This window comes from Macrosteles quadrilineatus, unplaced genomic scaffold, assembly GCF_028750875.1.
Source record: "Macrosteles quadrilineatus isolate MER2022 unplaced genomic scaffold, UCM_ALF_1.0 Scaffold_4__1_contigs__length_99947679, whole genome shotgun sequence".
Classification (NCBI taxonomy): domain Eukaryota; kingdom Metazoa; phylum Arthropoda; class Insecta; order Hemiptera; family Cicadellidae; genus Macrosteles; species Macrosteles quadrilineatus.
Window position 1 is genome coordinate 39,895,646 of NW_026542597.1, and position 13,281 is coordinate 39,908,926.

Genomic DNA, 13,281 nt, shown 5'->3' on the forward strand with positions numbered 1-13,281 from the left:
AACACATTTAATTACCTCTTAAAATGCATAATATATTTTGTAAATTCTATTTGCTTTAGGAATTTCTACAACTTTAAACATCTAGAAAACCCTTGTTCACAGTTGCAGTTAAACACATAAGATTTAAATATGTTTATTTTGATTCTCTTATTAAGTGCAGTAGTTTGATAATCTGAGTACTGTCTTTTTTTATTTTTATTTTTAACCCTCCAAGTGTCCATAGTTTAGACCTTAATGTCCACCTATTTTTGGCGCATTTGCAAGGTTTTATTAAAACGGATCTGAGAAGCTTAAAACAATGTTAATTCTAATGTTCTATATACCATTTTGTTTGGAAAATCATGGGCTTCAATATTATATATAAAACATAAGGAACATTTTTTCAAAAAAAAAATTTTTAGGTAAAAAAAATATAATTTCGAAAATTAAAAAAAAAAAAAAAAGTTCGCGCTCAATGAAATTTTATAAATTATAGGCCTACAAATATTTGAAAATAGCCACTTTGTTCTAAATTTTATGAGGATTACAAATATATAATAATATAAGGAAGTAGATTTGCAAATAAATAAGTTATGGGCAAAAAACAGATTTCAGTACATAGTGTTTAGCTAAGAATGCATAGCCTAACCATAGCTAGGAATCTGGCTGATAATTTACATCAATATCACTACCTACTTCTTCAGGATCATCAACCAGCACTTCAAAACCACTTAAATCTTCTTATAATGCAACACGTATATCACTACTTTTGATTTTTAATACTAAAACAATGATAAACGTAATAAAACACATCAGTCATCAGTCCGAGGGTAACCTAGCTGTTTACAAATACACGCACACGCACGTCAGCTGTCTGCTACAATTAATTACGATCGGCTCAGAGAAAAAAAAGCGCTGAGACAGACCTCTGGAGAAAGCTTAGAATATTACGGAAAGAACGATACCTAACTCGATCCAGTTCAATCCGATTCAGTCAGTCATAGAGCCTTCGCCGTAAACGATGTCTGCTTGTCGAAAAATCGACAAGTAACACTACACAAAGTGAGCTGCTTGTCGAATTTTCGTCAAGTAACACTGGGAGGGTTAAAGAGGTTGGCAGCCTTTTTTAACCTTGCATTTGCCCGTCCATAATATAGACTACAGATGTGTACGTACATGTTATGTATCCAGCGTGAGCCGGTATAGTGCAAAGGTGAACTGTACTGATCAAATGTTTGCGGCAGTAACCAGGATCCGAACCCACGACATCGCTGCCTTGGGCCCAAAGTCCATGACGCTACCGACTGAGCCACCAAATCTCCTATTTGTAAACACATTCCACTTCTAAGATGTATCGGCGTTCGTCTGTAACAGTTTCTCGGTTCTCTAATAGACAGTTTCTTAGTTTGTAAAATTTCCACCATTGCTATGCTTTTAGTACTTTGGGATGAAATAGTAAGGGAATACAGAAAACACAATGCTAATTCACAATTAGTTGAAAGGACCCTCTGCTCCTTTGCTTTCTAACTGTTTAGGGAGACAAACACTATACGTCAGAAGCAGGCTTGCGGTTTGAATATGATGTGCTACGGACCCGAGGAATAATTGCGCATCTCTTCACCTAGCTTGTGCTTGTGTGCGGGAATTTTTCCCTCCCTTGCGCCCCAAACAAACCTAAAACCTCTAGAGCGCCTGGGCCAACGGGGCCCATTTATCACAGAGGACCTGGTCAGATGGTAATGCTTACAGTTATTGTGTAATGTAAAGGTGTTTGTATGTTGCAGACAGCCAAGATGTTGACCTGGACGCCATCCTGGGCGAACTGTGTGCGTTGGAGTCTCAATATGATGCAGCTCTCCAGGCCACCTGTATACCTACCAAGACTGGTACGTTGACATCACCCTGACTAAAACACTAAAGTACTTGTTATTATTAGCAGAGCTGCAAATGGTGTCGTTCTGTTCACCAATTATGCAAGTGAGGGGCAAACTGCCTCGTGGTGTTTTTTGTGAACTCTGGAGCTACTCACAAAAATGGCCTTTACTTGAAAAAAAGCCTTTTGTAGTTTAAATACGGGAGCTGGTCTAGTGGTTAGAGCTTCTCAGAGGTTTGGGTCCAAGAGTGTATGCAAACAGTGATTCTGATCCAACTTCAAAATTGTGTTGGTGGTTTACCAATCTTGGGAACAAAGAAAAGCAAAAGGGCATAAGTGGCGTAATGGGGTGATCAGGGTGATCAATCAAGAAAGCATACTAATTAAAAATAAATAAAATTTTAATGTTTTAAAATACTACTGGTTATAGATGACTTTGGAAAGAAACCAAGGAAGATTGATTTTGTTATATAGGTCTAAGCTTTGAACAAAAACTGTACACATTCAAAAAATATTGTGTATTACTGCTTGGGAAGTTATTTTTGCAATCCAACATAATCTATATTCATATCAGTTAATTGTTCATAAGTGCTACAACATAAAACAAAAAAAAAAGACAATAAAGTCGCTAAAGTCACACTTTTAAGAGACATTTTTAAATTGTTTAAGTGAACCAATTAGCCAATGTGTATTTGTTTTAATCTTGCTGAAGTAAATGTCGGTCAAAAGAGAGGGCCAGTGTTTAATATCGGATATTTGTTTTGTTTGTTAAATCCTACTGAAATATTTAAGTTTATTTAAAAACTCGATTCAGTGGCGCTTGACACTGATATTTGGAAAGTACGAAGGCGCCGAGCCAATGTGACTCAGGGATTCTTCCAAAGTTGAAACAGAGTCTGGCTTGATCCTGAGCCAAGCTGAATGATTGATAAATCTTTGTCCACTCTTTTGGGAAATCTGTTTATATTTTTATCCAGAAAACTATACTTTAATTCTGAACTTAATCTTTGAATTATAAGTAGAATTTTGTTTGATTATTTTTCCTTTTGAAGGCACACTGATGTTTAAGGACAAGACTTGAATTTCCAATTCTTATGTAAAAAGTGGTATTGGGGGAACTTTAATTCTTATGACTGGAATATTATGTAGAATCCAAAATATACCAACAAAAATATAGGTAGTATTGATAAAAAAAATAATTTGTAGATGGGGTTTATAGTTAAATAATTATTGATTTTAAATATAACAACATAATAGTGTAGCCAGAGATATCACACAAATGATGTTTAGGCGTAGGTTATTTGCAGTTGGTTGTCAAAGTCTCAAATGACAGCTTGGATGGGTTACTTTTATAAGGAAGTAGCTGTCACAAGAGTAGAGAATAGTTTATAAACATTGACATCAGGTTTGACTGTCACTTTCATAACATCCTCTTTGACTCAGTTCATAAACAATATGTATCCTGATCACTTAATGTTTAATTCCTTGATACAAGTAAAGCTTTAACGTTTTACTAGAATGAGATTTTTGTGCTTAAAATACTGTGTTCCCACAACCAAAATTAAATTAACAAGATATAACATGATAAAATGCAAGAGGACTAAAATGGAGGAAAAACTGGTATTTGAACATCAATCAAGTACAAATAATAACAAACACAGTGAAAAATAACACTAACAGTAATACTTTGTATGGATTCCAGTTCTAATTTAATATTGCAATACAATTTGTTGTACGAGTACTTGTTTTAATCATGTTTCATGGAAATGATCCTGTTCACACCATAAAACACTTCATATTAAAGCATTGTATTACATGGAGATAAGGTAACTGTATATAAGTTAAGGATGAGTGTAGAATAGAATTAGATGATCTGTGTGAATGTTTTACTACTTATAATCAAACTATTTTAAAAGCCTAATATCAAGGACAGTCGGGGTCCAGTTTTGAACCAACATGAAGCTAAATCTATCTCAGGGTAAAACTGTAGTAGGCTAGACGAGCACTATAACCAATCAGATGTCCAGAAATGAGAATTAAACAGTTGAATCTCACTTTTGTAGAGCCAGAAGTAGTTCACCGCCGCACCATGTCCGATGTGAGCCAGACGACGGGTGCTGTACAACGCACGGACAGTCCAGACAACGACTCTGCCTTCTCTGATAGTGTATCACTCTTGTCCAGTGAGAGCTCTGCGTCTAGCGGAAGAAATGAGACTCATTCACAGGTATTGTGATAAAGTAACTCAGTATGGCATGAAATTGTTATCGGTGTATAAAATGCATTGAATCAATGAATGGTTTGTAGGAATATTAGCCATATATATAAGCCAGTAGACTCAATACTGCATATTTGTATTTACTTTGCATTTACAATCTGTGTTATTACTGTAATTGTATTACTCTTCTTACTGGAGAAATTCGAGGTCTTAATGTCCAGTTCTTTGATGTAAACTTTAAATATTTTAGGAATCAATAAAGGGATAAAAGCCCTTTAAGTTGTACTTTAAAAAATCTTCTCTACAAATAACCATATATTATAATTGGTTTTCAGCTACCGGTTTCTACTTTAAATTCTGATTTACACTAATATTATGAGACTAGTATGTCAAACAATATGAAATTTAATACCAAAGCTTAACTATGTAAAAAATAAAAATCAATTTGTTTGTGTTTATGCATTTAAAAACTCACGTTCAGGTCATGGCAGATTACTTTACTACCCTTTCCATTGTTTAATCGCTAAATAATAACAGATGGAGAATGGTGGAACGGATGGGAAAGCGGAGAAGATCCGGCTGGCCTTGCAGAAGATGAAGGAGGCTTCTGTGAAGAAGTTGTTCATCAAGGTGTTCAGTGGAGACGGCTCGGCCAAGAGTCTGATGGTAGATGAGACGATGACGTGTGGCTACGTGACCAGAGTGTTGGCGGACAAGAACCATCAGGTGGTGGGGCCGCAGTGGGCGCTGATGGAGCATCTACCTGACCTGCACTTAGGTCAGTACACTAGAAAATATTCTAAATTGAAGATCTGTTCTGTTATAATGTTGATTCAAGAGCAAGGGTATTGTATTGGTCATATCACCAAAGTTCTTAACAAGAAGTGGAATCCAAGTAGTATAGAATGTTCTTACATTTACACAGATTATCTTACATTCTTAGAGTCAGTGCTTGATTTGCGGCGGAACGGCGTTCCAGTTTTTTTCTGTTGGAAAGATAAATACATGGTGTTGATAAAAGAATGCCGTGATTTAAAATGGTAATTGCTCGGATACTATTCAAGGTAACTAAATGTTTTATATGTCAAATTGAAGCTAAAATAACTAAGTTTTGTTTCCCTTGTAGCAACGGAGGAAACTTTGACCTTGGCATGCGCAAAACAGGTGTGGGGTTGTAGGCCGCTATTGCGACTCACGCGCCTGACGCCAGTCACCAGTACAATGTTTACGGTGCAATAGTAGGCACAGAGTTTATATCGATCGCTAAATTAACCTAAATTTAAATTTACTTGATGATAAAGAAATTTGACGCTGGCTTAATGAGTTTCGTGGAACCGTAGTGTTTTGAAAAGACATTCACTTGGCTGGCTAAAAACAAGCGATGACATAGTAGAGAAATCCGTCAATTATGCACCAGAAGCCCCCAAAAAATTGATTGCCCGACAAAGTCTTTAGTTGAACATACCTAAATCAACACTTTATGATGTTTTCTGTAAAAGAAATAGTCTTTGTGCCTAAAAAGAGTCAGTTAAGACATCAGATAAACCCGACGATCGCGTACGGACTTAGCCAGTTTTACACTCATATAAGATTGATCAAAATCTGAATTTTATCAAATTATTCTGAACTGTATCAAAGTATGAAAAAAACTTTGTTATTTTCCCTTCAGTTTGACGTTTAAATAATTTTATTATCTTGAATAGTCCCAGAGCAATGACTATTTAAAATCCTGACATTCTTTTATAAACACCCTGTATATAGGCATAAATAGGTACTAATCACAGTAAATAGGTCACAGTTCCGGCACCTCATTTTTTACAAATCGAGCACTGCTTGGAGTCAAGACGAGACTTTATGCTGGTGTTCCATCCACTTTAACCTTTAATGTACAGTATTTCAATCAACCACAGTCCACAATCATTATGTATGTAGACATTATCAAATCAAGATTATCTGTAAATTTGATTTCATTAAACATTAAAAAAAGATATTAAGTGAGAAGGAAACCCAATTCAAAGGTTATTTAATTTTTTGTAATTTTAAAGAGATTGTCATTCAAAACAAAAGTAGTTTACTCTAAACTGATACCACTTTTAGAAAATGAACTTAGGTCAGTGATTGCTGTTATCTGTCATTGTCAAGTTCACAGATTGTTTTTGAACCAACAAATAATACTAAAATAAGATGTTATGACTTTTAAAATTTTCCAGTTCATCATTGATTATTAAAATCTCTCCTGGGCGTCCTGATAAGCCTCCTCCGTTTCAGTATCTCTAGATAAATCCCTTCCTGTTCCACTTTGTGTAGATGTGTTTCTTTCATCATTACATTCTTGTGCCTTTCGTTTGCAAACCTGCAGCTCTCCATCGCCCTTTTTCACAATTTTTTCACCCAGATTCTTGCCACCTTTTGTACCATTTTCTAGGCTCTCTGATAGTGCAATAATAAAAATAATTGACTGATACCATTAGTTTACCATTTTTGGAAATTTAATTGTTGAGGGAAATTAGCTAAAGACTTGTATGTATAATGCTTATACCTTTTGTTATATTACAGAACGAGTGTACGAAGACCACGAGCAACTAGTAGACAACTTGATGATCTGGACACGAGACTCAAAGAACCGGTTGTTGTTTGTAAAGCGACCGGAACGGACAATGTTGTTTGAACAACCAGAACTCCTCAGCGGACCAAACTCCATGACTCGGGGAGACAATGTGGACGAGTGCAGTCGGAACAACATGATCGAGGTTTGTAGTGACGTAATAGTGTAAATGTACCTATTTATTTTATTAGTTTTTTTGCAACAATTTGTTTTTACATAAAAGTATATTGTTCAAAGTGAAACTTAGTGTTTCTACAGAAATGTTGTAATGTATTGCAAGTTAATTATCAGAGTCAAGAGTGTGTTCTGAGTATCACAGTTAAGAAACATGCAAACAACAGGTAAAATTTTACTCTTAAGTAATCTTTACTCCATTTAACTACAAACTACTGGTTATTTCTATGTCCGTTCAATGGTTAATATAATAATAACATTGCCGTGTATTGGTTTATAAAATATTTTTTTTATTCACATCCCTTGAAAATCTAAATTATAACATGCCTTCATATTTATATTGCTATTATGTGGTTTTAATATTCAACAAATATTTTTACAAGTAAGAATGTTCATCAAAGTACCTAGTACTTTAGAAACTGAAGTATGTACTTGAGTCACACGCCTTTTACTTATAGGATAATTTAATATGATTAAACATAGTAACAAGTTGTGTATGTTGTGCAGGAGCTGTTCTCGGGCTCTTGTGTGCCGAGCATGGAGGGGCCTCTGTATGTCAAGAGTGACTCCAAGAAGGGTTGGAAGAAACACCACTGCATCCTGAGGGCCTCCGGACTCTACTATCTGCCCAAGGACAAAGTCAAGACCTCGTACAAGGACCTTGTCTGTCTGGCTACGTTTGACGTCAACCAGGTAGGAACATCAATTGTAATGAAGATCATTTTAAGTTTTCTCAGGATAAATTTATGTCCTTAGACACTAGACACGAGCCCGGATTGTGGCTATGAGTTACTATTACAGTTCTTAATTTAGATCTGAATGCCCTTTGCTTTGAAATACTCAATTGCTCTTGGGCATACAATGTAACACATAACAACAAAAACATTTTCAAACTCTCTAAAAAACTAAATTATAATCATCAATCATAAAAATTTCCTGTAAGCTATGTGTGGTAAAAAATGTTATTTTCACACACGAAGTAAACATGACCTTGCCCACAGGTTTATTACGGTGTCGGGTGGCGCAAGAAGTATAAGGCTCCGACAGAGTTCTGCTTTGCTCTGAAACATCCGAGTCTGCAGCAACCAAAGAGTTGCAAGTTTATAAAGTTCCTGTGTGCTGAGGATCAACAGACCATGCATCAGTGGGTGCTGGCCATCCGCATGGCCAAGGTAAGCATTGAAAACTATCGGCTGAGAATAACAACTTTTTTCTGTTTAGGTAATAAAGGGTGTCCCAATAAGAACGCGGTATTTGAAATGTTCAATTCAATTCAATTTATTTATTCAATAACAACACAATGACAAAAGGACATTATAACACTAAGCTACATAAGCCTCATAAAAGGCTTGTCCATTTGCATTTCTTGATTTCACTCGCATGTCTTTTACATGCATCTCGTTGAGTCATCCATAATTTGTTGATTGATATTTATGTTGATGTTGATTTAATTGATATAATATAATGTTAACAAACTATATCATCACGCTAAATTTACAATATGAAACATGAATCTTAAAGCATAGTATCTCTGATTAGTAATGGAATATTATGTCTTGTAAGTGCCCAACCTGCTGCCTGCTGACAAGCCCGAAATCTCTTGACAAAGTTTTAAATTACTTTTCACACACATCACGTTGAATTCCATTAATGGCACGAATAATTTCCTCCTTCAGATCTTGGATTGTTTGAGGATTATTGGCGAAAACAAGTGACTTTAAATATCGCCAAAGAAAGTAGTCACACGGTGTTAAATCACACGATTTTGCTGGCCAGTTCTGATCACCATGTTTTGAAATTACACATCCTGGGAATCGTTTGTGCAGCAAATTAATTGAATCTCGAGCAGTAAGGCATATGCCGTCCTGTTGAAATCACATGTTTTCCAGGTCTATCTCCTCAATCTGGGGCCAGAGAAGCTCTCGTATCATTTCCCTGTAACGTTCATCATTTACAGTCAAAGCGTTTTCATCCCCGTTTTCAAAGAAGTATGGACTCCATTTGCCCAAAACTCACACCAAACTGTAACATGCGGAGGATATAACGGGTTTTCTGCGATGAGTCGAGGATTTTCAGTTCCCCAAATTCTACAGTTTTGCTTATTTACATAACCGCTTAGATGAAAGTGTGCATTGCTGGACAGCAAAGTACCAATTCCTTTGAACTTAGAAATACATTTTTGGGCAGATGACTCATTTGGTGAATTGTCCAAACCGAAAATAGCGTGCAGCTTCCGCACCTTTTCAGCGAAACATTCCCCGTACTTGTAGTGCACTTTAACAATGACCACGCATTGATCCGTCGTGTACTGTCTCACACAACTACTTCTTAAAAGTTGGCGCCAGCTGGTCCATATAGATGGGTTGTCTACTTCAGTATCTAGTAGGCAATGATAGCTTGGTCTTTACAGTAGCAATATGCAATTTGAAAATTTGTTGAGCCGGAAGGAGCAAATTTGTAAAATTGTTCTTTAAACACAATAACAAAGAAGTAGATTACAACAGACATTTTTACATATTTTTGGTTTTTATGACTTTTGGCCAGATATTTTAAGTTAAGTTGTCATAGGTTTGATAAATAAGCTTGCAAGACACACATGTATAATAAATTACAAAACAAATATTATAAATATTTATACTGGATGATTGAACATTTTAAATTCTAGGATAATCTGCCAAAATAATCCAATATAACTTTTGAAAGTTAAAAGTTTAATTGTAATTGGTTACCAACAATAATGACACAAATCATTTTATTAACTCAACCATTTACCAAAGTAAGAGTGTAATGAATTGTTTGGTTTTGTTTTAGCATGGCAGACAACTGTTGGTCAACTACCGGTCTATACTGGAGGAGAGTAGGTTGCCGAACCCCGAGACTACAACACTCAACCACAACTTGACCAACGCACGACATAGCACCATCTCAGCCACAAGCAGTCTGCTCGATACCACTTCTGAGTCTGGCTCTAGCGGCTGTGACGTCGCCTTTGAGTCTGACTTCCCCTGCGGCACAATCAAGCGGAAACCACCCAAACTACCGTTAACTGCCACAACTCGCCAACTGAAGGAGATTGCTGTTGGAAATGCGACTAAACATATTGATAGGGCTCCTAGTTTCGAGTCGCTTCCGCCACCGCCTCCGGAGGTGTTGGAGAATTTCGTCCACGTAGATGAGGACCTTCCCCCGCCCCCACCGCCTCCTAGGCTAGCCCCGCCTTCTGCTGCGTTCCTACAAGACCTGCAGAGGGTGATGAGGCGCAAGTGGCAGGTAGCACAGAAGTGTAAATTGGACACAACAACAACCCCTCATGAGGTCCTCGGCTTCAGAGACCCACCTGACTACAAGGAGACTAACGTCAGCAACTGGGTCAACGAGCACTACGGGAAACAAAACCTGTACGAGAATGTCTACAGGCAAGGCGGGGCTATCCAAATAGCTCCTAATATTCAAATAGCACCGGTAAAAAAGAGGCCGCCTCCGCCTCCTCCCCCGCGGTCAGAAACCACACAACTGACGACACGGACCCCGCAAAAGTGCTGACAAACTTGTCACCCCCCTCCTAATGGTGCTAATAGTTCTACTGGGAAAAAGCTTGGAATAATCGTAAGTATTGTACCTTCACTTCCCACAAGCCGTAACCTGTAATCACCCATTCACACAGGTTTTGTTGATAGTATTCGTAGTTAAATACACTAATGTTTTTGTTTTGTCTAAAAGATATTTGGAATTTAAGAATATGCTTTAGTGCCTTTACACTTAATGAAATATTCCCTTGACATTTTGTAATTGTTTGAATTTAAAAAACAGTTTGTACTTTTACATTTTAGTCATGTAAAAGTATAGATTACGGTTTGTATAAATACATTACATTGTCTTCTTTTGAATAAGATTTTATTTTGCAGTAAAATGAGTTTTAGTGTAAAATTTAAATTCCAAATATTTCAAATTTCTAGTTTGAATTAATGACTGAAACTTCCCCTCTATCTCACATATGAGCAAACAATGCTTGTTGCTATGAGCTATCCCATTTTACCACTAATTCAGATACTACAATGTTGTCACCAATAGTTATGCTGAAGCTGTGTAAATTCTAGTTATTCAAAAGTAGCCCTAATTGTAAATCTAAAATATAGAGATATCAGCTTTTCATAGAAGGAGGATGAACCTGTTTTCATGTGCGGCTGACTGTCACGGCCATTCTTGTGTGCTTTACATTCATTAGTTCAAAACAATAAGCACTGCCTTTTTAAACTTCTCTTTTTAATAGAAGTTTTAGTTGAGCATCAAGTATTAATGATCTCAACTTTCTTGTAATCAAATTCAAAATCTAGAAATGAAATTTTTACTAAAGGTGGTCACCACCAAAACTGAACTGTTTCGAAGACTGAATAGCGTCATTTTTGAAAACTATACATATATAGTTGAGTATTAATCTTTTATAAACTTTTTCCACAAGTAAAATGTAGCCCTTTATACATTTAGTTAGATCACAGACTTTTTAAATCTTATAAATGCCCATGAGAAATTATTTTAATTTAGTTTTATAGTATCTAAAAGTGGTACTGTAGTAAAATATGTACAAAAGGGTGCTTCACTGTCTGATTGGTTGTTTCATTGGACATTTTACGTAAAGATAGTTGACTTTTCTAAAAACATATGTCACCAATTTAACCAAGAAAGAAATTAATATCTGATCACTGTAGACAATTAATTTTCTTAACAAATTAAGAGTGGTGAGTAAAACAATAAAATACAGATTTTATAGGTTTCATTATGGTTAGAAAATGTACTTGTACTGGTTGATTTCAAGCCTTTTCTCATTTGTATTATTTTATATATATATATTATGAAATATAAACCATGGTACATTGTATTAAAATGTAATTATTGTAAATTGTTATAGTTTTATGGGACTGAAAATGCTAATTTTTTGTTTAATATTAATGCTTTGATTGTAATTGAGTTAAATGCACAAATTTTGCTCAAATTTTGAACTTGAGAAAATGTTATGTTTTTAAATGTGAATAGGACCATTACTAATGAAATTTAAGCTACTAATACTGTTGTACTCTAATTTTGTAAATTTTATTGTTAAGCAATTTAGAACATATTTTTGAAAATAAAAAGGTCACGATTAGAAGTTTAATTATAGTTTGTTATGGGGATTTATTTTTTCTTATTTTATCACTGTAAGTATTATGGGCATATTCCATTCATCTTGAGGTATAAATGCAACACAAATCCAATATTGTTGTCCAATTTATTTTGTGGCATTTTTATATTTTTTGTGAACATTATATACAAGGGTCCATGCTATCACTCTGTGATTTTATGGTGCAATGTTAATGTACTTAACATAAAATTACAAGGATCTAACTATTGGATAGTAAAAACTGTGCTTACAGATCACGTTTTGAAATTATATAAATGTATCCACCATAATATTTTAGTTCCAAACTATTTGTAAATTTTGTCTATTTACACTGTCTTTTGTGAATATATTCCTGTTAGTTTATTTGTACATTGTAATGTAAGTTGAATTTTTATAGTCATTTTTTATTTAAAGTATTTTATAATGCTTGAATATATCTAGTTTTGATCTCATATAAAATCATAACCACTAAAACCAAAAAGGATTTATTTACCAAATGAATATTAAAAGTGTAGGAGTTGTAGGATTTGCAAAATTTTAAGTTTTTAGCGATAGAATTGTTCTTGTAGCAATGTTTATTGTTATTGTGAGGAACAGTTGCGATCCGATGTTACAATTATATTATTGTTGTTTTAAAGCCATTATTCATTGTTTAGGTTATCATCTCTGTCAGAAATAAAAAAAATGTTAGTAAATATTAATCGTTGTCTGTTTTGCCTTGTTTAATTACGTAGGAATCGTGATTACAGTAGCGATGTGTATGTGGGCAAATGCCCAGTGGGCTGGATGTTTATAAATGGTCATTTGCAAGGAATTAGCCTGTAAAACCCTTATTACTTATGATTTAAGGGTAAATTAAATTATTAAATCATTAAATCAAGTATTTTGAACATAATATAGGCCATCTATATATTAATACGCCAGCAGTTTTCTTTTCACAGTCATAACTCAATAACGGCTTGATGGATTTTAAAGTTTGAGGTTTGGTTCATAATGAAGAGTTTCCTATCAATACTAGACAACAAAGTGTTTAAGAATAAATATTTAATAAATATTTAAATCTTTTTGTCTATGGTTAAATTGATTTACCTTACATCGTATTTTACTGATTATCATGTAGTTACAGTTCGATGTGATGAAGTGAATGTTTAAAAGTGATTATTCACAGGGCAGTTATCCGTTACATTACCATGTGTATCAATTGTATCAATATTCCAATTCCTTTATAGTGTTTTCTGTTGTTTGTTTAACTTTCTTATTTCATTTCAATTTCAAAT

General features: G+C 34.9%; 1 protein-coding gene across 4 annotated transcripts in view; it reads left to right on the forward strand.

Moving 5' to 3' along the window:
• The window catches only part of LOC128991887 (amyloid beta A4 precursor protein-binding family B member 1-interacting protein-like), an 82,540-nt gene extending 69,835 nt beyond the window's left edge, over positions 1 to 12,705 (forward strand). For all 4 annotated transcript variants that reach the window (XM_054415148.1, XM_054415147.1, XM_054415146.1 and 1 more), the window contains 7 exons: positions 1,764 to 1,865; positions 3,916 to 4,079; positions 4,608 to 4,848; positions 6,627 to 6,820; positions 7,357 to 7,542; positions 7,851 to 8,021; positions 9,661 to 12,705. In XM_054415148.1, the coding sequence (XP_054271123.1) occupies positions 1,764 to 1,865; positions 3,916 to 4,079; positions 4,608 to 4,848; positions 6,627 to 6,820; positions 7,357 to 7,542; positions 7,851 to 8,021; positions 9,661 to 10,392 (1,790 nt within the window). In that variant the 3' untranslated portion in view covers positions 10,393 to 12,705. The remainder of the gene's footprint in view (positions 1 to 1,763; positions 1,866 to 3,915; positions 4,080 to 4,607; positions 4,849 to 6,626; positions 6,821 to 7,356; positions 7,543 to 7,850; positions 8,022 to 9,660) is intronic.
• Positions 12,706 to 13,281: the final 576 nt, after the last annotated feature.